This window comes from Belonocnema kinseyi, chromosome 6 (genome assembly GCF_010883055.1).
Source record: "Belonocnema kinseyi isolate 2016_QV_RU_SX_M_011 chromosome 6, B_treatae_v1, whole genome shotgun sequence".
Classification (NCBI taxonomy): Eukaryota; Metazoa; Arthropoda; class Insecta; order Hymenoptera; family Cynipidae; genus Belonocnema; species Belonocnema kinseyi.
The window spans coordinates 136,576,864-136,601,032 of record NC_046662.1 but is presented as its reverse complement, the minus strand read 5'-3'; the positions used below and the strand labels follow the sequence as shown (position 1 = coordinate 136,601,032).

At 36.4% G+C, this 24,169-nt stretch overlaps 1 protein-coding gene across 3 annotated transcripts in view; it reads left to right on the top strand.

Annotated features, from left to right (window-relative positions):
• The window catches only part of LOC117174994 (neuroligin-4, X-linked), a 450,915-nt gene that overhangs the window by 168,472 nt on the left and 258,274 nt on the right, over positions 1–24,169 (top strand). For all 3 annotated transcript variants that reach the window (XM_033364481.1, XM_033364480.1, XM_033364482.1), the window contains one exon: positions 17,731–18,084. In XM_033364481.1, coding sequence (XP_033220372.1) covers positions 17,731–18,084 — 354 coding nt within the window. The remainder of the gene's footprint in view (positions 1–17,730; positions 18,085–24,169) is intronic.

Sequence of the window (24,169 nt, the reverse complement as noted above, 5' to 3'; positions counted from 1 at the left end):
TTATGTAGCTAGTAATGCAGATGATGAAAATAAATAAATAAAATGAAACCCGAAATACAAGTTCCAGAGTTTTTAAAAGGTCTAGATATTGATGAAATCGAGAATGGTGATAAACTGATGGACAATGAGAATTTAATTTCTACACATGAAGGTTCAGATGCTAGTTAGGTTTTAAATGTCAACGTAGATTTCAGTAATAATTTCTTGTAAGCTCTAACTTGACAATTAAATCTTTTTATTTTATGATAACTAGTGTAAGCAAATTTATTTTTTGTCTATGAGGAAGCAAAGTATCAATGAAATAAGCAAAAAACAATTTGCAATATATTTATCATAGATTAATTAGGGGGGTTGAAACGATCTTCTTATCTCAAAATTTGATTTCCTCATTTTCGTAAAACTTCTTTCAGAAATAGAAACGTGTCTATTAGGGTGGCCCAGAAAACGATTTTTGAGCTACAAGGCAAGATATCCCACCCCCTCCCCAATAATTATTCATTTCCGAAGAAAGAAAATTCGTAGTTTTTTTCGAAATTCGAATATTAATACGTGCCACCGTGCAATTCAAAATACCTTTCCATTAATATGGTTAAATTATGAATTTTAGAAAAATTGAACTCATGTACTAGGGTTTTATCGAAACATGCCAACATTTTTAGGGATTGAAAAGGAGTGTCTACGAAATAAAATCACGGCAATATAACTTTTATTTCCAACCCACCCTCACCATCCCCGCATCGCTCCAAACATGTCCCAAAAATTCAACACTACATTTTTACGTATTGTATATTGTTACTTTTTAGCAATTCCTGTCGTCTTTTTTATACGAATAATTACTAATAGACAATTAGAATATTTCCCACGAATTTTTAAACCATTTTCAATTGCTTAAACAAAAGTGAATTATTTCAAACATTATTTATTCCCAAAAAATGTAAAAAAATAATCGTATTTCTGATTGAAATGTAATTGTTTTTCATTGTTTGAAGTAGTTAAATTTTCTAAAAACATAATGTAATTATTTAAACAATTATTCATTTTTATTTTCAAAATTTATAAAAATTGAGCCACAGGTGCCCACTTTCTTCAAATTGGTATCCCATGCTACTTTTTGTTAAATAATTACATGACTCTGATACATTTATTTTAATTTTTAATAAATTTCTATTTGTTTAAGCCATATTTCTTTGTCAAAGCAGTTTTTTTCTAATAAATAAAAGAATTCAATAAAATAGAACACAATTATGTTTCCGACTGTATAGTATGTAGATAGAATAAATTAACCATTTTTTAATAGTTTCAAATATTGAATAAACTATTAAATAAATTATAAAAGTCATAATAAAATTGAAATTATAAAAGTTTATTAATTATTGCATGATTCATATTTTTACAATATTTATAATTATTATATTATAGAAAAGCACATTCACTAATGAAAATTATGATTCAAGTCTAAGCAAATGAAAATTGTTTAAACAAATGGAAATTGGTTAAAAATTAGAAGAAATAGATCAAAGACATGTTTGTTGAGACATGATTCCCCCTCCAATAGTCGGCGCTGTAAACAGTAAAAAAAATATCAATTTTGTTGCAGAGCATTATGCTCCAGCGATCATTTGACTCTCGAGATCATAATGGTTTTCCATTCGGATAAATTTGATCTCATTTTTTGGTTCATTTGTCAGACTAAACAAAATGGCCGCCAATTCTTGGCGCCGGTGTTATAATGACATAACCTAAAAATGTTATCTAACCGCACGCAAGTTACAACTACGCTTAACAGGTGATATTTTCTAATATCAGATTTCGTTAGTTTGTAACTTTTCAAGTACATTGCATGATCAGAAATCATAAAAAGTTTGAAAATGAGCTAAAGTATTGTGGGAACATCAGCCATCTTGGTTTGACATCATACATGATACCGAATCAGATCATAATGATCTCAAAAGTCGATCATTCACTTCGGCCAATCAAAATGTCTTGAATTCCGTATCATTTTTGTTGCATATCAAAATGATATTGATTTCGGTATCATTTTGAATACTTTTTTTTTACTGTGTACCTGAACGTTGGTATGTTCATGGGGCGCAAAAAGTTTGAACAGTTTTATTTTTTAATATTTCTTTTGTTTATGAAAATTTTGAAGTATATGTGTTTTAAAGTAAATATTATTTTTCCCTAACCTTAATAAATAGTCTTCCCAATCATTTATAAGGTTCTTGTTTGAGTGTTGTCTCTATTCTGTATTAAATCCTTTTAAAAATAAAATTGTGATTTAAAAATAGCGCCAACTCACTAAATTTGCTGTCAAAATTACCTGCTTTTCATTTTTTCCATTGCAAGTAATTTGCACAGCAACTTCGAAAAAAAAAGAATAATTTGCTATCAATAATTCTTTCTTTCGAAAAAATTGCATTACAGTATTTTTGTCTGCATGTTCCAAACAAGTTCGTGTTGTAAATAATTTTATCTTGTATTCATACTTTATATCATGTTAGTAAAAAAATTGAAAGCGTTCAAAATTAATTACTTTTACTTTGTAAGTCTGTTGGCAAAATGACACGTTTACAATCTAGCGGTGTAGAACTGAGGCTTTCCCCTTTCTCAAAATATTAATTGCAATTTACCTTTGCAGTGAATTAAATTTGAATGTACTTCTGATCTGTAGATATATATTTTATGGATTTAGGTAAATCTCTTAGCATAATACTTTGCATTTGAAAGACAAAATTTTCATAAAGTAAAGTACCAAACTTTTCAATATGCATATAGATTAATTGTCCATATTCACCTTCATTTCATAATATATTTATTTCATGCATTTATTAAACAATAGAATATATAATTATTTAGTATACATTATTAATTTGTCTGTAATGAATGTCTTCATAAATAATAGTGACGACAGGAAAATCTGAAAAAATATGCATAAATTCTGATATAAAAGTTATATTTTATATAATTATTTATCTAAAATATAAATAAATTAAACCTAATGAACTTAATCATTAATGAACTATTTATTGCAATCAAATTACCTCGAATGTACAATTCGATGATCATTAAAATATTTGTACCTCCACATGTAATAAGTTACCTTTGAATTTAAAATTATTCAATATCTAAAACCTGCAATAAAATATCAATAATAAATAATAATACCGCATATCTAAGATAATGTAATATCACTATGCCTATAAATTTTGTACACTTAAAAAATAAGGCTTAGTGTGCTAAATATAAATTTATCGATTAAAATTTCTATAAGTAAACAGGTTTCGAACTATGTTCCAGTAACTTAGCTCTGACGAAATATTCAGAATATAATATGATAAAGTTCGTTTAAACACATTATCTTTTACAACAAAAGAAAAAGAAACACTAAAAACCATACATCAGAAATAATATAATCAAATACTGTTCAACTGAGGAAAACCGATGACGCCAACCTCGCTCCTGCTGAACCCGAAAATCCAAAACGAACTCGTCAAAATGTGCGATGTTGCGTAGAAGGAAAATTCCTCCAAGCATTCGACGTGAATGACCAATACGAACTGGCTGTCCAGCGTCGTTTTCGTCACCTTCCTGCTCATCTCCATTGCTCACGGGTCTTGTCCGACAGGTACTGCCCTTTTAGGCTACCCCTTCCTGATTTCACCATAGAATAGATTCCATCCCTGTTGACCATGCTATAGTCTCCACCTCGTGACTAGCATGCCGGTAGTGACAAAGATGTCCATTCGTCAGTTGTTATCGGGGCCGAGCCAGTTCTTAATTCGGAATGCGGTATTCATTGAAGACCGTTATGAAACTCTGGATGTCATGAGTTAAAGACCGGGTCTTTGTTTGTGGAAAAGTGAATCTTGGGTGTAAGTTATATGGTGGCAGTGCCGCACTGACAGATCGACGGGAGGATGTTTATCTCGGGAGAGATTCTTTGTCTCCGACATGTCAACTTCACAGGAGGGGCTCCAAATTTTTTTAGATTTTGGTCTTCCGAGAAGCAAAGGCAGGGCGTCCAATTCCTTCAATACACATATTAAAAATTAACTAGCCCTAACCTATACTTAATATTAAGCCTTTCTATCTTTACTAGGACAAAAAAAACTTGAAAAACTAAGTCAGAATTTTCTATCCATACTTGCACAACATACTAAGAAATTTTCTGACACATTTATTATTTGTTAAGTTTTCTGAGTTCGTGCTGCCCAAAAATATATCGCAATCTTTCTGATTATTGATCAATAATACTCAGGGGAGGATGAATAACGGATGGCAAGCCACCTCATTACAGTTCGTTACATTTTTGGAAGAAATGTTTGTGAAAATTTATTTCACAAATTAAATAATTTGTGCATTTAAAATTTAAGGTTAGGTTTTACTCGCGATTTAACGTAAGCAACTTTTCACGAGCATTTACTGCACAAATGATTACCTTTATTTTAATGCATTTAAATACGGAATTTTTAATTTCATTTATCCATATAAATAACAATTTGCACTTATCTTATTATATTATTATTATTCTATTTTTCAATTAGAATTTATTGACACATCACCGACATGGCTTTACCAGCCCATAATATCCGAGATACTATATTAACGATTTCAAAGTTCACTACATTTTCGCAAACTGAATATTTTTAAAGTCCCTAAAAGGGACTCTATATCGACCAACGACGAACGTCAGTTTTTCTGCCAGAAATACCTATTCTGGCTTCACCCCGTGATTTAACACTTACGTATTTATAAACTATAAATAATTAATCGAACCTTCTTAACGTAATAGAAATAAAAAAAGCGAAAGCATTTCTGCGAATCAACTTTATGGTATAACAGGCAGCTTCAGCTTTAGGCTTAACAGTCCGAATGAGACGACTGGAGTTGAAATCTGAATATACATTACCGAACACGTAACCCATAGAAGAGTCGCAATGTTACAGAGAGCAATATTAGATTTTGAAATTATTGACAAAAATATCTAAAGAAGACGTAAGAATCTTAAACTATACTGAAAAATATTTTTTTCTGGGATCAATTTTACTGCATATCCATATTTTTAATGTTATGCCTATTTATTTAGGAATCATTAAAAAAGTGTTACCAAAGTCGGTAACACAAAAATTATACGATCCACACTTTGCAAAATTTAATAATCTTATGAACAACTGACATTCCTCTGCTTAGGTGAACATTTCTACACAAATAAAATTAACTTTTAATTGTTTTTTTTAATTCTATAAAAATGATTTTTTCCAGTACCATCCTAAATTCTATCTCTATTCATAAATTTTAGATTCATAAACTTTATAAAAATGATTCCTACAAGCCTCATAAGTGACAAATTACAAAAAAAAGAACTGCTCTTTATTTAAATAATCATATTTCAGCATATAAAATACTATTTTATTCATTTTTATGAAATAAAAGTCAAGCTCTATTTGAAAAAGTGTAGCCTGTGCGAACACTGAATAACAATGGATTTTTATTTTGTCTTAAAAAATATTTTTGGTCAAAAGAGAGTAACGTTAGGCCATTGTGCAGTTTCATATTCTAAATAATTTTTTTTGTAATACTTTAAAAGACATGTTGAGAGGAGAGTAGGCAATGCTGGGCGCCAGACCTTTCATGGATCAAAGAAACTAATGAAACACAAACGGCTAAGCGAAATCTCAAAATCCAACAAAACTAGAATTCTTACTTTCAAATTCTCAATTTAACTTGACTAAAACAAATTCCATTTTGAGGTTATTGTGTACCGGAACTTGAACTTCCCTATTACTTTCCCGCTAGCTCAAGTCAAAAGTAGGATAATTCAGTAAAGGGCGTAGGTTTAGAAAGGTAAGGGTTTTTTTACTCGTGAATGAAGACATAGCGAATTATCTAGCAAAATAACATAGTTGACACATATCGACCACAATTGACTATATCACATTTTCTTGATTTTAGAACTATAAACCGACGTTCGTAAATGCTTTAAAATTATTACAACAAAATAAGGCACGATTTAGGGGTATAACATTCCTAACGATTCAACAGTTTCCCTTTACGATATTCCATGATTACGTGGAGTTATATAAAATAAGTAGAAAATAACAGATTTTCCCCAGATACGAAAAAAGGGAGAGGGCAACTATTTCAGCATATAGGGCTGTGGAGCAAACTACTAAATTTGCAAGTTACAAGATTATAACTAGGGTTGAGGGGTATACAAAACATTACGCAAGTTCAAATAAGAAAAGGATGGCATAAAATAAGAATTTTCACTATAAACATTTTAAAGAGAAAATCTGGTGAAACCTCATGGCCACGTGGCTAACTTAACCTCAATAACTAGATTTTCGGGCTTTCTTGGCCAACTAAAATCAACAATTAACCTTGGGCTTCCTGGGCCAACACTAGATTTTGAGGCCTTCTGGGTCAACGAAAATCAAACAATGAAATAATTTTCAGAAACTGTAGGGCTTTCTCGGCCAACTTCTCTTGACTGAGGTTTTCGATTACCAACAAAAACACAAGAATTGAGACAGTCTAGTTCTACGCCTGAAGGGTTCCAGGTAGTCGGACTTCTCCTTCGGGGTGGTCTTCGTCGCTTCCTTGGGCTCTCTTACGTGACCCTCGCCCTTTTGGAAGAATTCTAAATTGCAAGCCTCATCTAGGATAGCATCCAGTTCTTCCTCCTCTTCGTCGGAGACTTCCTCCAGGATGAAATCAGCATCTGTTTCGGTTGTAGTTCTCGGCCTTGCTCCGTATTCCATCTCTGCAACGACGGCCTTTTTTACAGCGATGAACAGTCCCGGATATCTTCTTTGGATCTTATCGATGATGGCCTCATAGGGCTTTAGATACCTCCAGCTCGGGGTTTCATGGATCCTTCGGTTGCCTTTAACCGTGAATCCACTATCGTTTGGTTCCTCTGTCATCCCCTTCTCGATGACGATTCTCCTCAATTCCACTACCTCTGCTTGCAACCTTTTAGTAAGGACACTCACATTTTTTAAAAGCTCCTGTTGGTTTTTTATATTTAACTCCTGCCCTTTCAACTTTATATTCAACTTCTCTATTTTCTACGTTCTCCGTTGAAGCTTTGCGCACAATTTTTTTATAACCTCGCCTGGAGGATCCATTCTGGACGGTGTTGGAGATATTCAATATATAAAGTGGCAACTATAAGGGTGACTTCTGGGCAATAATTTGGGCCACTACGCAGGGTGGTAACCAGGGTTACAGTAATGGCGACTACAGGAGTATCTAAGAAGTTGACTATGGTATCTGTAAATCAGAATCGGGATCAAAGTCAGAAGTTATTTAGGGCTTGAGATGTTCTATATGGACTTTACTAATTTTATCATTTGACGGATTGCTGATTTCATAGACGGCAGGCGAAAAAACTTTAGAGATTCTGTACGGTCCTGCAAACAAGGATTGAGTTTAGCCGCTATTTGTTTCCTTTTGGATGATGGAATACGACTACGGGACTATACTAAATCGCCGTCTCTAAAAAGCCAGTCTCTCATAACTTGTAACTTTGTCATGCAGTCTCTCCACAATTCAGGGGTTTGAGGTCAATCACAGGTTCACCATCCTCTCGTCTCCGCAAGGAATTGATTGGCTTGGGATCGCGGCCGAGGTTTAAAAAGACCACCCAGGAGCGGTGGATTTTGTTTATATAAGATACTATCATGGTTTTTAATATTCGATTAACCCGCTCTACTAAGTTGGCTTGTGGGTGATACGGGGAAGGGGTGGTACAGTGTAAAATATTAAATTCTTGTGCTATGGAGCGGAGAGTATTATTAATGAATTCCGTACCGCTATTCATCAGAAGGACCTGAGGAGATCCCCAGCGATTTATTATAAGCTCCCGAAATGAGTCCCGGATTGTTCCAAAAGTGACCAGCTTGGAGTTTGTCATGGACTTCTTTCAGGATCAACCCGCGTTCATCGTCACTTGGGAGCAGTTTCCACTCATTCATATCTCGGACTAAGGTTGAAATGACGGGATCGGGTCGCTAGTGGTAGAGTTTATTTTCCAAAATTTTCCAAGCAGGAAATTTCTCTGGAAAATCAGTAACGGCAAGGAAACGACGATAGTACCACGAGGGTGTTGGGTCACTAAGAAGGTGAATATTTTCTACAGGGTCTTCATGCATCCTCGATAGGGCATCTGGGACATGATGAAGAGCACACTTTCTATGCACTATTTTATAATCATACTCGAGTAACGATAACGACCACCTCGTGAGTCTAACAGTTGGATTTTTAAGATTATGTAGCCAAAGTAAGCTGCTATGATCTGTTATGACCGTGAAGTGGTAACCCTCTAAATATGCGCGTAACTTTTGGATGGCCCATATAACAGCTAGGCATTCCTTTTCAGTAGTGTTATAATGATGCTCTGCTACTGTTAAGGACCTACTAGCGTATGATATCACGTATTCAATTCCCCCTATGGTTTGTGTTAATACTGCGCCCAATCCGGAATTACTAGCGTCAGTTTGCAGTTCAAAAGGGATCTCGAAGTCTGGACAGGCTAATACCGTTGCATCGGTTAAACATGTTCTTATTTGTTCGAAAGCTAGTTGTTGATGCTCTGTCCATGTCCATCGTTGATCCTTCTGTAGGCACTTTGCTAGAGGTGAAGCTAAGGTGGCATAATCTGGGATAAATCTACGATACCACTACGCTATTCCAAAGAAACGTCGGATTTCTTTTAAATTTCGAGGGATAGGATATTCTAAGATAAGTGCTACTTTTTCTGGATCAATTTGCAAACCTCGCTCATTTACTGAATAGGCTAAATATTGGAGCTGTGAGGCGCAAAACTCACATTTGTTGGGGTTTATTTTCATTCCAGAATCTCGGATTTTACTCAGCACTTTAGCCAGCCATTCCAAATGCTCCTCAAAGGTTTTCGTCACGATTATTATATCGTCCAGATAAGGAAAACAGTGAGGTTCCATTACAGGACCAATGAGACGATTCAGCAACCTCTGGAAAGTTACGGAAGCATTAGTCGCACCAAGGGGCATTCTTTTAAAGTGGAAGAGCCCCCGACCCTGTACGGTGAACGCGATCTTTTCTCGACTTCCTAACTCGAGCAAAATTTGAAGAAAACCCTTAAATAAATCTATTTTTGAAATGTATCTAGCCTTACGCATCTTGTCAAATATTCCATTCATCTGAGGAAGGGGGTAGGCATCCTTTTTTGTTACGTCATTTAGCTTACGGAAATCCAAACAGAATCGATAACTCTTATCGGGATTTTTAACCATCACAACAGGGGACGACCAATTGCTTTTAGAGGGTTGTATTACATCATCTGTTAACATGTGATCTACTTCCGCGATTTCAGCCTCCAATACTTTAGGAGATACTAAGTAATGCCTTTGTTTTATAGCTGGATGCTCACCAATATCAATTATGTGTTACGTTAGATCCGTTAACCCGGGTTTCTGAGGAATTTCTGGTAATTAGATTTTCAAAAAGATTTTCAAAATTTCGGCCTGATCCGTGGTTAGCTCGTTCAGCCCACAGCACCTATCTTTGGTCCATTCTTCTATTTCAAATTTAAATATTTTAAAAGTGTCCTCTTGAAATTCCAGGTCCAGTCTACAAAGCCTATTTGCATCTCAAAAAATGTCATGAAATCTAAACATAGAGCTAGGGCCACTGGTAGGCTTTTCATCACTCTAACGAACATTAGCCTCCCCTTTTTTCTAGTTCCATAGTAACCGTGACTTCTTGAGAGACTACTTCCAAGCTACTGTCAGCTACCTGCACTCCACCATTACTGTGATTGATTTCCAATTCCAATTCCTCTGCTAGCATCATACTTTTAGGTCCTATAAAGGTTCTAGAAAAACCTTAATTGATTAAAGCATTAATGGGGCGGTTCAGGTTCACTCAGGGGTGTGGGAGCATAATAAACTTCTGGCATTTGAAAAATGGGAATTGGTGTGGAGTCCATGATATTGACTCGTAAGAGGGTTGAATTAGAGGAAGAAACTTATTATTTGAAGGGGAGTAAGAATCTTGGGAACTGCTAATATCTTCTGATCTGTGAGGAGTGAAGAGTTTGGAAAATTCAAGATCATCCACCTCGTTCGTGACCACATCGACTCCTCCTTTACCCTGAACGACCTCAGAAGGAACCACGGAAGCGAAATGAATTGTACTTAGGGTCTCCTCAGGAAGGTTAAGAATCGCTGCGACCCCGCTCAACGATTCTTTTGTTCGTTTCCCCAGCAATTTGGGCAGAAAGGCTTCGTACGTCCTTCCTACCACATGATGGCCTTGCGGTCCACAATTCCAACGAGCTATACCACCTTTGGGGGTAGATTCTGGGCCTTCTGCTTCGCTCTTTACGGGTAAAATTGGGTTATTAATAGAATTAGAATAGTTGAACCTGTCCCAACAAATCGCTGCATATTCGTCAAAAGTTAACCAATCGTTTTTATGGCCATCATACCACCTCCCAGCTATACCTGACATGAAGAATGGGAGAAGACATAATAATTCCCTATCGCTCTTGTCAGAAAAGTATCCGGGTCTTCATGAAGCGTCCGTGAAAATCTAAGATTCCACTTTCGCATGATAACATGGGTAACGGCCAGAAAAGCGGACGGAAAATCATGGCGACAGTACATCGTATTGTTATTATTACAGTACGACTACACGGGGGAGTTTGCCTTGGCAGACGTCGAGTGTTACTATGATAGGAAACATCCAAAAAGGTTTCAAAATGGACCTGTGGATGATCTGAGCGATTTAGTAAATCATCTTGAGAGTGGGGGGGTTTCATAATGGGAATCCACATCAGGATATGAGCGACTAGGTCGGAAAATCGTACTACTTCCCCGCGGCCTAGGGTTCCCTTAAAAAAACTCATCTTCAAGGTCGTAATAATCTTGTATCTCCCTCTTTGATAAAAGAAACCATAACGGTGTCTATCAACTCTATATTGTTGTGGGGTATTTTTTTCATAATAATAACTATCCTGAGGATAATTGTGTTCGTTAAAGAATCTCCGATCTCTACCAGAGTTTATAACGGGTCTATTGTAATAACCATCATAATCAATGGGGTAATTACTTCGACCATCTTTAACATTCGCATGGATATTTTTAGAAGGATGACGACTAATATTTTCAGTTCTAGACCAGTGTAGGTCATATCTATTATTCCGCGAAAATCCATCTCTATAGTACCGACCGGCTGGATTGTAAGATCGATCATTGAAGTGATCCTCCCGACCTTCATAAAAATTACACGAACTAAAATGTCTCCCATTCCTTGGACAATAATGACGATCATAAACGTTATGATAATCATTCCAATTATGAGAATAATTAAGTCGGTCATAATCATAATAATAAATCTTATGGCTTCTATCGTTCTCGTCGCTTTCCCTCATCCTATAATCATTTCCAGAAATCGGGTTGTTTCTCGGAATTTGTTGGTTTTCGTCCCGAGGTTGAATTCTTATCGACGAATCTAAATCACGAATGTGTGTTTGAGGGTTGACAGTATCGTCCGAGAGTGTTACTCGATCTTTATTTACTTTAAGTGGACTTGATACTTTATTCGCGATTTTATTTAAATCTTTTCGTTTAGTGCCTAAACTCAAATTCTCTGTTGACATTTTTCGCGGATTTTCTTTTTCTAGGTTAGAGGCAATTTTTGCTGGTTCGAAATGAGTTTTATCATGGTCAAATTGCGAGTATTCTTCGATACAAGTTAAATTGCGTGAGTCTGCTATTTCCTTAGCGGGATCATTGTTACCACGAGCTCGACTTTCGATTACGTACGATTTCGGGGTATAACATTCCGAACGATTTAATAGTTTCCCTTTACGATAGCTTTCTAAATTTATCGCATTTAATTTTTCGTAGATTGAGGTGAAGAAGTAGAAAATAACAGATTTTCCCTAAAATTATTTCTTGAATAGTAGATAAATTAAAAAAATTTAAAAAGATTTTCCCTAGATACGAAAAAAGAGGGGGGGGGGGGGCAACTATTCCAGCATATGGCGCTGTGGGGCAAACTACTAAATTTATAAGTTACAAGATTATAACTCGTTTTGAAGGGTACATCTCACAAAGGGGTAATTTTTATAAAGAAACTATTAATTTTCAAAAGAAAAATGTGGGGGGGATGCAACTACTCTGCAACCTAGGGTTGTGGGGTATGCGACTAAGTTTGCATTTATAAGGGGTAACACTTCATTCTAAAGAACGCATTTTAAAAAGGGGGATTTAAGATGCTATTTTTTTATCTTCCTGGAACGACTAATAATGTTCTGTATGTGGGGGGGGGGGCGACTATTTACAAGAACCAGAGCATGGGGCACACAACTAACACATTGATATTATCAGATCACCATAATAAAATTGCACAAGTGAAATCATAACAAATATAACACACAATCAAATATAAAATCTTATCAAATCAAATAAAATACAAAAAATTACGTAAGTTCAAATAAGAAAAGGATGGCATAAAATTAGAATTTTCACTATAAACATTTTAAAGAGACAATCTGGTGAAACCTCGTGGCCACGTGGCTAACTTAACCTCAACAACTAGATCTTTGGGCTTTCTTGGCCGACTAAAATCAACAATTAGCTTTGGGCTTCCTGGGCCAACACTAGATTTTCAGGCTTTCTGGGCCAACTAAAATCAAACAATCAAATAATTTTAAGAAACTTTAGGGCTTTCTTGAGTAACTAAATTTCACATTACAAACGAATTTAAGAAACTTTCGGGCTTTTTGGGCCAACTAAAGAGAGAAGGAAAAAAGGCTGAGAGGTTTCACTCGATTGGAACTGAAAAATCTTACCCGCTGATACGAGGAAATCACTATTAGCAGCAAAGAGAAGACTTGAAACGTGGCTCAAGTCCTCCGACGGGTGACGTAGCGTTCCTCCTATTTATACACCGGTCATTTCCACCTTGCTCGTCTCCCATTGGTCGGAGTTCGCAGACTTTCGGAACGTCGCGTGGACAACCGTAGGTTTAAAACAATGCCATACGATGTAAAGTGATCCAGTTATTTATAGACGTACAGTAAATGTCGATGATATAGTTCACGCTTCTGATTTGTATAGAAATTAGATGAAATATACGCTTTGTTATTCGGAGACTTGGGAATCTTCGAAGGAATCCATTTCTTGCAGAAAATGCAGGTAATTTCCTGTCAATCTCTGCAAGCGATTCCCGTTGAGGTTTTCAGCAGTTAAGTTGTCAGCAACGACTCATGGTAGAACTGGCGGGAGAATCTGAATGGTACAGTCAAGGTCTTAGTAGTAGTAGCAAGTTAGTTGACTCTTTCCGACGTCCTGATGATTCTCAACCTCTTGCGACATCCCACGATGATCACATTGACTCCAGAAAAGCGTTTACATATATAAAAATAAGAATTCGGAAAGTATCAGCGATAAGGACTTAAATCATAAACTAGATCAAAACGAATCATGGATCATCGCGTAGCCTCGGTGGTGTATAGTAGAAGTATAATTGACAACTTGATGAATTATCATTTACTATAATCTTACCGTAACATATGCCTCGTAAGTTGCAAAATGCAACATCACAATGGACGACCTGAATGATCCTATTGAAACTATGGAAACATTTAACAGATCATTGATTTAATGAAATTTTTAATAACCATTTATCCAGCCAGGGTGATCTAGACGCCATCAGAGTCCAAAAGCTATTCCAATCAGCATGTCTATATGGAACAAGAGCAAAAAATCTATTGCTAGAAAGATTAATCCATCAGGAGGGTGAAAACCCTATTAAAATTATAGTTCTGCTAAATTATATGCATAGCTTTTCCTACAAGAATAATAACACAATAAATTTGGAGATGCTGCAACTTCACGTCGTGCAAATAAGCGTTTCTCACCTATTCGATTTTTTTTTCTTTCGTACTCTTCACCGAGGCTCGTCTGTTGGCCGCCTGTCTTCCCACCAGTAGAACGCAAACATGATCTGCGTGTCATTTTATTCGTCCACAGTAACTGCAGTATGACTGCAGGACAAAGGGAAACGTGAGTGCCTTATGCGCCTTCACGGCCTGAGCGCAGAATACCGTACAGGCACGTGTCTGCTGGTACGTGCTATAACATTACTGAGATTTTGCTTACATGTATAGGATCAGAGACCTTACTGTTTTTGATATATAGCCAGTGCTTTGTTGATACAAATAGCGAGTTCATTAAAAAACATGCTACTCGTACTGAAATTTCGAAAATTGATTATTATTTTACAATAATATTACGCCGATGTTAAGCTATTTTTTATTTCAACCAAAAATATTATTTTGAGCAGAAAAGTATATTTTTCCAAAAAACCTCAAAATAGTACAAATTTATTTATTCGTTTTACAAAATATTTCTCTGAATCTATAAAGAATTCTCTAAATTCAGTCTGGTCAGGTTCCTACATGTTACTTTTTATTAAAATCATTTAAAAAAGTCTAATTTTTTAAATCTTATACGCAATGTTTTCTTTGCGGGATAAATAGTGTGGAAAAAATTTGAGATATCCTTATATCAGCAGCACGAACAAATTAGAGTTGCACTCTGAAAATTCCGCTTAAATGTTAACGCGCAGTCAAAACACACATTGTTGTTGCCGCGTGCATGGTTTTCACCCATCATACATCAGACATCGTGATACTGGTCGTGTATGTTGCCTCGTCTGTTCGTTTATTGATTATTTGCTCGTTTTTTTATAAAATAAATGATAAATGTTCATAGAACGTAAAAATTCTTCCCCTTCTCGACCCCGGGAACTCACGACACCGCTGCGGCAACCATTCTTGGAAAGACATAAATATGATTCCCAGTGTATTTAAAAAAGGTGTACTGCGTGGTATCTAAAAAATATTGAATTCGAGTATTTTGTTAGTAATGTATTCAGCGTGTACAATAAATATGAATTGTTTTGATTTTTTTACTGTACATCCTGCATAATGTCACGTGGAAAATGTAACTATAGTTTGATTCAACGACAAATTAAAACTCTATAGGTACAAGAGATGAATAAATTTATTCGAAGATCAAAATGTACTATAAATAGTTGATTTAGAGGGAAGCTAGTACAATTTTAGGTCCACTTATCGATTCTATTTGAATAAAAAACACCACGATAGGTTTAATACAAGTATTGATTAAGGTGTCTTATTTTCTTATAACGCATGTCGAAGAGGAGGAAGATTATGCTATAATAATTTGTTCCAAATGGAAGCTGAACATCGAACAATTAACAGTTACTAATAAATTTGTGAACTGGTCTTCTTAGACGACGCACGAAGTCCTAGACCTGCGTCAAAGCGGCTTCTTATACCCACACATTAAAGGTGGTTCACGGCTAATTAGAGTCGGTGGTATCCTTCTACCTTGTCCTTGAAGAGGTTTTGGCAAGCCTGGTTTATCGAAACCCAGCCGGTCAAATTACCACCGATTTCAGTCGTTTCAGACGTCGTCGCTTCGTTTAGGACTGCATGGGTTGATATGGATAAATGTAAAGGGTTTGCTTATTCCTCCATACACTTGGGCTAGGACACGCATCTTCTCTGGGAAGCACTTGTTAGGGGACCTCACCTGCTGAGCCCCGTAAACCTGTTTCTTGAGTGAAGATCGTGATCACTTACCAGATGATGGCTTGTTAAGAGTACGTTTTTTAGGGGGAGGGCGAGGCCTCTTTCGGTTCTCCGGATTTTGAGTATAGTGATGTAAGTGAGTGTCCTCACAAGTCTCTTCCAGGCGTTTCTTCACACGTTTATGGTCACCCAAGAGTTTCCTCGTCAACGTGAACGGTATAGTTTGTAAAATTTTCGTGCTTAGCAGAGTTGTGTAAAAATGCCCGGACTGGCGGGTTAGTGGATCGGTTGCGGTGGTGGGCTTAACCTCTTCGACTGGGAATGAATTTTTTCGGGTGAAAACTCTATGGACGAGGCCCGTAGAGTTAGGATAGTTATCTACTCCAAAGTTGGTCGCCTTATCATCTCTTGATGTGTGCTTAGTGCTTGGACCTGAGAAGCGAGTTTATCGATGAGAGGAATAGCCTTACTCAGAGGAATATCTGGTTGGAAGGTCTTGCTTGAGATAGTGACGGGAGGCTTAGGAGCTTTAAATGATTTACTATTTGAAGTCTTCTTACGTCGGCGATCTTGGGGGTAATGAGACGTACCGCCAAGGATTTTCCAGCCACTTTGCTACCGCTCGTCGACGTCTCTTCGCCCGACGCTGTTTCTGGATCTTTCTCTTCTTATTGTTTTCTTTCTAGGTTCTTTTAGTTGGAAAGGAAATAAGAGCCGGGTTCGCTCCAAGTTGAAGGAATGAGCTGCTACATTTATCAAAGCAAAATACGAGTCCCGTTCTAAGTGAAAAGAGTGAACTGTTGCATTTAATAAATTGTATTCATTTAAAGAAATATCATGCTAGGCCTTTTTATAGGAAAGAGTCTGACTCTAAGTTAACGGAGTGCTTTTATCATTAAATGAATTATATTTATTGAGACAAAACCCATTTTAGGTCCTCTAGTGAAATAGAGTCCGTCTCTAAGTTGAAGGAGTTAACTGCTAAATTTATCAAAACGAAACCCGAGTCCGGCTCTAAGTTAAAAGAGTGAACTGATGCATTCAATCAATTATATTCATCAAAAAAAACCTAATACTAGGCCCTTACGTAGGGGATAGTCCGTTTCTCAGTTTACGGAGTGCTTGTTTTATTTTGTAAATGATATTTACCATAACAAAGCCCGTGTTGGGTCCTCTCGTGGTAGAGATTCTGTCTATAAGCTAAAGAAGTGAACTGTTGGGTTTTATAAATTATATTTATCAAAACAAATAGCCATGCTAGTCCCTGTCGTGAAAGAAAGCCCGGCTATAGGGTAATGTAGTGCTTAATTAAATCTATTAAATGACATTTATTATAACAAAACCTATTCTGGGCCCTCCTGTGGGAGAGTCTGGCTCTAAGATAAAAGGAGCGAACTGTTGTGGTTTATGAATTATATTTATTAGAACAAATATGCATGCTAGGCCCTTCGTGAGAAAAAGGTCGTCGCTAAGATAACAAATTGCTTGTTTTATCTAATAAAATTATAATGTGTAAAATTATATTTATCAAAATAAAACCCGTGCTAGGCCCCCACGTGGGAGAGAATACGGATCTAAGTTTAAAATGTGATTTCAGATCCGATTGAAGAGATCAAATAGTATTTGTTAAAGATAAAATCAATCTAATCAGTATCCAAAAGTGATCGAGACAAACGAAAGCAATTTTATGGTTTATCACAATCACAAGTTCCAGTATGTTCGAAGCTGGCTGGTTGACTAGCGCCGGTTTCTCTATTGCTGCAGCTATTATCTGCGAAGAAACGAAAGAAGCAAGAAAAGACGGTTTCCCACCAGCAGAGTGCCAGCACACTGTGCTGACATACCTTAGTGCCTTATTAAGCAGCACATGGAGCCGCATCTGCCTAACGTTCTGCTGTTGCGAAGTGCAAATATATCTACAGCGCTTTCGGACACTATGCCATTATTGTGCAAACATATTGTTATCTGACATTGGCTGGAAATCTTGTGTATTTCAACTGCATCATCACCATATATCTATTGCGTATATTATTTGTTGTTCTATTAAAAAGTATGTGGTTTTATTTTACTTTTAAAATATCAGATGCTTTATTTTTTATACGTTTTCATTTTAGGACTTGCCGACAATAGTAGAAGATATCCAGTTGTGTTGTATATTCACGGTGAAAGTTACGAGTGGGGAAGTGGTAACTTGTATGATGGTAGTGTTCTTGCAAGTTACGCGAATCAAGTTATTGTCACTATCAACTACCGCTTAGGAGTTTTGGGCTTTCTGAATGCTAACGTAGCACCAAACATCAGAGGCAGAGTAGCAAATTATGGATTGATGGATCAAATAGCAGCACTTCACTGGGTACAACAAAATATTCTTCTATTTGGCGGCGATCCAGGGAACGTCACTCTGATGGGACATGGTACTGGAGCAGCCTGCGTCAATTTTCTTGCTATTAGCCCAACAGTTATGACAGGTATGGCAAATTAAACCTTTTATGGATGATGATTAAAAAACTCTGCTAAATTTAGAAATCATAAACCAGTCCTGTAGTCACATATAAATCTTGACCATTGCCTTAATTGAAATTAATTAAAATTACGCAATTAAGTTGTGGCTCAAAGCCACAAAACGAACCTGATCTTGAGTTTTATAATGAAAAAATTAAACTTTGAAAACGTTTTCGAGGGCCTATATGAAAAAGACTTAGAGTTGTGGTCTTTTTGGGCAATAGTTTTCACATTGTCACTTTCTTGTCCTAACTAGTTAAAATACTAAATGTAATTTTTCAGTTGAAATTTACTGGCGTAATTATTTTCAGCGTAATTAATTTTTTTTTTCATAAGGTGAACCGGGAAAGATATTAGTCATAATTTGAAACTTTTTCAGATCGTATGGCTCCTCCAAAAATCAGAAAATCTGCTCAATTTTTTAGGTATCATATTGTTTGATTTATATGTGATATGTTCTTTAAACCTTTCTAAAGATATCTTGCAAATTAAATTTAAAAAGTGTTCTTCTTCGAAGTTATTAATTATAAAATTTTGATTAAAAATTACACCCCCGTTAGGATCACACATCAAAATTTGTGTTTTATCGTAAAAGTATTGATTTTTTCTGGTCCAGATTATATGAAAATCTTCGTTTGGACATAACAGAGTGTAATAATAAAAATAATTTGACTTATGAATATTTTTTTATAATAATATTCAAATAACATGATTGGTAATATAGTTTTAAAATACTTTTATTCATTTATTAATGTGCGAAAGCCTCTGGTCACTTCACTTTTTATAATTTGCCACCAACCTCCAATTGGTCTTAAAAGTGATTTTTTAATCAGACATTCCTCATTACATTCAATCGCCTTGTTTATCTAGGCTTTGTCCGAGTAATGTCATTCCCAAATTGATGTATCAATTCTGTAGCGCTGTGACAGGACCATGTTTTTTCAGAGATCCGTAACAATTCCATAACGAGATTACAACGTTTTGCTCACTGGAGATTCGAACGATACCTATTCTACCTAATCCGTATGTTTAACCCTAGGGTTTACAAAATTGTAAGGTGTAAATTTAAAAATGAAATGTTATAAAATAAATTTTTTTTTTGGTCGCCCAACCTTAAACGATATCTGGCTCTGTCGCCGGCGTATATTTATCCAGTTTAAATATATTACTGCGCTTGACCGTCGGCACAAAACTGGTCTCAGGTTGTTACAGAACAAACAGATAAACGTTTATTTTTCGTACTGCTGGTTTAAAAAAATTGACTTGCTTGCAATTCCATTTTCTTTACAAAATTTTCTTACAACTAACTCTTAAAAACTAACATCCATCCTTACCTTATTTCTAAGACTGCTATGCTTATCTTATTCCTTTCCACCTCCTCACACTCCTCCAACCAGTGCTCTACTTTTGCATGCTCTTTCCTAAATATTTCATGCATCCTGTCCTCCCTAGAAAGCCAGAACCCATTAAAATCCTTTATGCATCCGCATCTGATTCTCGCTATAAGCTTCTGACTTCCTTTTGTCTTATTTCTTACACAAATATTGTCTTCTCTCCCTTAACAGAATTCGCGAATCATTCCCGCAAAATCTTGAGTCCCTTGTTCCCTTCATCCCTTCTGCATTCTCTCTTTCATTGTGCCGTTCATCTTAAACATCTCATATATCTTCCTTTGTTTCTCGTGCATCCTTCTCACTTTATCTATCTGCAATCCATTTGTTTCAAAATACCATTTCGCTCAAACCTTCATCTTACCAACCCTTCTCATTGTCTCCTTCCCCAACAACACTCCCTAACCAGCTTACTTGCCCTCTCTTATAAAAATTTCGCTTTATATGGAAACGCTCGATTTTCCATTATAATCCCCAACCTTATTCACCCCACTTCCTCCTGAAAATGTAATTAGGCTTATTCCTGGCCAATTTCAGTGTCCACTTTACATACCTCTTTTGTATCCTGTTTACCTTCTCCCTACTCCTCCATCCCCGCAACTCCAATCCATAATATAAGAAACTTAACACCAGCGACTCAACAAATTTTATTCTTCTTCCAAAATCATCTGCGAGAAACTTCTTTCCCAGCCGCCCACATCTGTCTTATCATTACATTTTCCCTTCGTACTCTCTCTTTTATATGAACATCCATTCCCTCATTCGTCCCAAACAGGAAGTCAAGGTGGACAAACTCTTTCAACTCCTGCACCGTCGTTTCCTTTGACTTTTACTCAGCTCCCTTATCCCTTCCACCTCCTTTTCTGAACATGAAAACTTTGGACTTTTTCACAAGTCCTCCTCGCTCTTTGCTAGCAGCACTATTTCATCTGCATACTCGAGTGATCATATCCTAATCCCTGTTAACCAAACACCACCTATCACTCCAGCTGCTAGCTTACTTTCCATATTCACGCTTAAAATCGCAAAAAGCCTTAGGCTATGCGGAACCCTTACCTTAACCCCCCATTCATCCAGAAACCGTCCAGCATTCCCTACCTTCCTCTCACTCTGTCTTTCGTCTCTTCATAAAACTCCCTTATCCTGTTGATCAGTCCTCTATCTAATACCATCTGTTCCACCGCCTCCCCGCCCCATAACCTCTCCCTATCCACCGAAGGAAGCGCGCCTTTAAGTTCCACAAACAGTGCATACACTTTTGGCAACTTCTCTTCTAATTCTCTATTCACCACGTGCTGCAGAACGTATATGTTGCCAATAGTACTCCTAACCGCCCTAAAGTTCACCAGCGTCTCCGGCAATATTCTTTTCCCCTCAAAATCCTTCCGTAGCATCTCCATTGCCACCATCGCGTATACTTTTTACTACGTATTTATTAGCGTAATCCCTTTGTAAATTTCCAACCTTTTCATATCTCTTTTTTGTACAGTAGCACTATTAAAATCTTATTCCTACCTCCTGGAAATCCCTTATTCGTCCATAGATTCTTTGCTACCTACCTAACTCTTTATCTTCTCACATATTCCCACTCTACGCTTTCTAAATCTATTTAATGTCTTCCACACATCCTGTTTTGTCTTACCAATTTTAAACTCCTCTTCCAGATCTTTCTCCTTTTCCTGTTTCTCGTTCTTATACATCAATCTAAAATTCTTTTTTTATTTCTACGTACTCCTCCCTTTCCGCAGTGCCCTCTTTCTACCTTTTGTACTACGTTTTCACTTTCCTTTTCATCTTTTTACATTCCCTATCATCCAGCTTAGTTTCTCCTCAACCAACGACACTTATTCTTCACCTTTCCTTCCGCAGCTCTGTCCCCTTATGGCTGATGGTCTGATTCTACCCGCTCTTCCAATGCAAATCTCTCCGTCTCTTCAGACCCTTGCATATTCATGATTAAAAAGTCTATCACCGATACCCCTAACTCCCTTACATATATATATATTCTCCCTCTTCGTTTCCTATTATCATATTATACGCAACTGCTCAGCCTTTATCCACCATTTATTGTTAAAGAACAGTATGACCTTTATTCTGTTCAATATTAGTTACATAACAGAATTCCAGAACTGTCACGTACCCTTACAGTAACAGCGTTACAGAAGAGTGTGAACTTTATGTTCCGTTCTTGCAACACGTATGACATATTAGTGGCATAACAGTTCTATCGCTTTATTTTATATTAGTTACATTACAGAGTACCAGAACTTTTACGTGTCCTTGTAGTAACAGCGTTACGGAACAATGGGATATTAAGGTTCTGTAATTGTTATGGTACACAATTCTTACAATATTATGTATGCGTCTTCCCTTTTTGTTATGACACATTTACTGAACGTATCTGCAATTTCACGTGTCCGCGGATTGACTGTATGAAGGAATATTTTTTAAATCTCATATTCTCGAAGTATTTTCCACGGCTTAACATTTTTATATCTTTTTTCGTGTTTTTGTCCATATTTGAGGCTGTACTTTTCAAAGTTTCTGAATGCTGCTATTTTTCAGATACTCATCTAATTCATAATTTCCTTATAAAATGTTTATTTCCTTTAAAAAATGCATAAATAGTCTCTTTTACATCCATATAAGCTACTTAAACAAAAGAATTACGGTTTAAGCCTTATATTTTTCTACTCCTACTGTGTGTGATACGAGGAGTAAATTGACGTCCAGCGTGGGGTTGGGCGCCAATTGTAAGATCGGCGGAGCTTTCGTGGCGGATAAAAACGGTGAGGAGAGAAGGAGTGTCTTAGTGAAGTGAGAAAAAAGGAGATAAAGTGTCTGTCATGAGGTGGAAGTGTAGGTGAGGAGCAGGATACTGTGGAGAAGGTGTAAGGAGTAAAAGATAAATAGGCACGTATGAGTTTTGAGGTTAGGAGTCGAATCGGAAGGACAAGGAGGATAGGCGTAGGGGACCTGCGAGGAGATAGAGCGTCATCTGAGATGGGAGAGAGAAGTTACAGCGGACAGGAAGAGAGGAGGTGTAAGGTGAGACAAAGTTTATGAGCAACAGCCGAATTCAACGATCAGTGGTGATCTGGGGAAGAGGAAAAAGAAAATGGAGGTGTAGTAGGAGATGATAAAAGTGGAATGGGAGAAAGGAGAGATTAAGCGAACCTAGAGAGCAAGAGAGAAAGGGAGAACTTAATGTAGGAGATGTCGAAACTGCAACTAAGCGTTCAGAAGCTCAACAGGAAAGTTGAAGGGAAAGGAAGATTAATGTTTGGGCCGGCATCTCAGAAACCAAATTGTACCAAGAATAAGGGAAATTACAGGCGATAATTTTCAAAATATTTGGTTTCAGCAGGACGGAGCAGCGGCTCATTACGGTATGGAGGTTCGAGCATATTTGGATAATCAGTTCCCTTAAAGGTGCATTGGAAGAAGGGGTGAAATTGAGTGGCCATCTAGATCTCCTGATCTGACGCCTCTCGACTATTTTATTTGAGGTTATTTAAAGAGCAAAGTATACTCAACGCAACCGCAAAGCTTAGACGAATTGCAGAATCGGATTCTACAACAGGCTACTTTGATTGATAGGGAGATGATTCGTAATGCTGTAACTCATTTTCACAATCGCATAGCTTTTTGTCAAGAATCTCAAGGTTTTCAGTTCCAACATCTTCACACGTATGTCTAAACGCGTAGGCGGAAATATATATATAAAGCGGTATTTATCAGGTTGTCAAATTGAAAACACCAAAATGACATGTCAAACATAATGTAGAGCAGTGCAACTTATTTAGCATAAATAACACAAGAATCCAATCAAATTCACGTTTTCAAAAGTAAAAAAATTAAAATAAATAAGTGTTTTTTAGGCAGAATTTCATAGAGATTTAACAGTGTTTATTGGGTCACATTCAGACATTAAATGATGTTTATTGGGTCGGCGAGATAATGAGATTTTGTTTAATGGGATCAATAGAGGACAGTCTTCTGAGGCGTTGAATATCTTTTTTTTAGTTTTTAACTGTATGTCTAAACGCGTGGGCGGAATTATAAATAAAGCGGTGTTTATCAAGTCGTCAAATTGAAAGCATCAAAATGAAAAGTAAAAGAAAATGTAGATCAGTGCAGCTTATTTAGCATAAATAACACAAGAACTCCAATCAAATTCACGTTTTCAAAAGTCAACAAATAATAATAAAAGAGTATTTTTTAGGCTGAATTTTATAGTGATTCAAAGGTGTTTATTAGGTCACATTCAGACATTAAACGGTGTTTATTGGGTCGGCGAGATAATGAGATTTTGTATAATGGGATTGATAAAGTACATTCTCCTAAGGTGTTGACTACCTTTTTTTAGTTTTTAACCGTAAGTCTAAACGCGTGGGCGAAAATAAATATAAAGCTTTGTTTATCAGGTCGTCAAATTGAAAGCATCAAAATAACATGTAAAACAAAATTTAGATCAGTGAAACTTATTTAGCATAAACAACACAAGAGCTCCAATCAAATTCGCGCTTTTAAAAGTCAAAAAAATAATGATAAACGATTGTTTTTTCAGGATGAATTGTATAGAGATTTAACGAAGCTTATTGGGTCGGCGAGATAATGAGATTTTGTTTAATGGGAACAATAAAGGACAGCCTCCTGA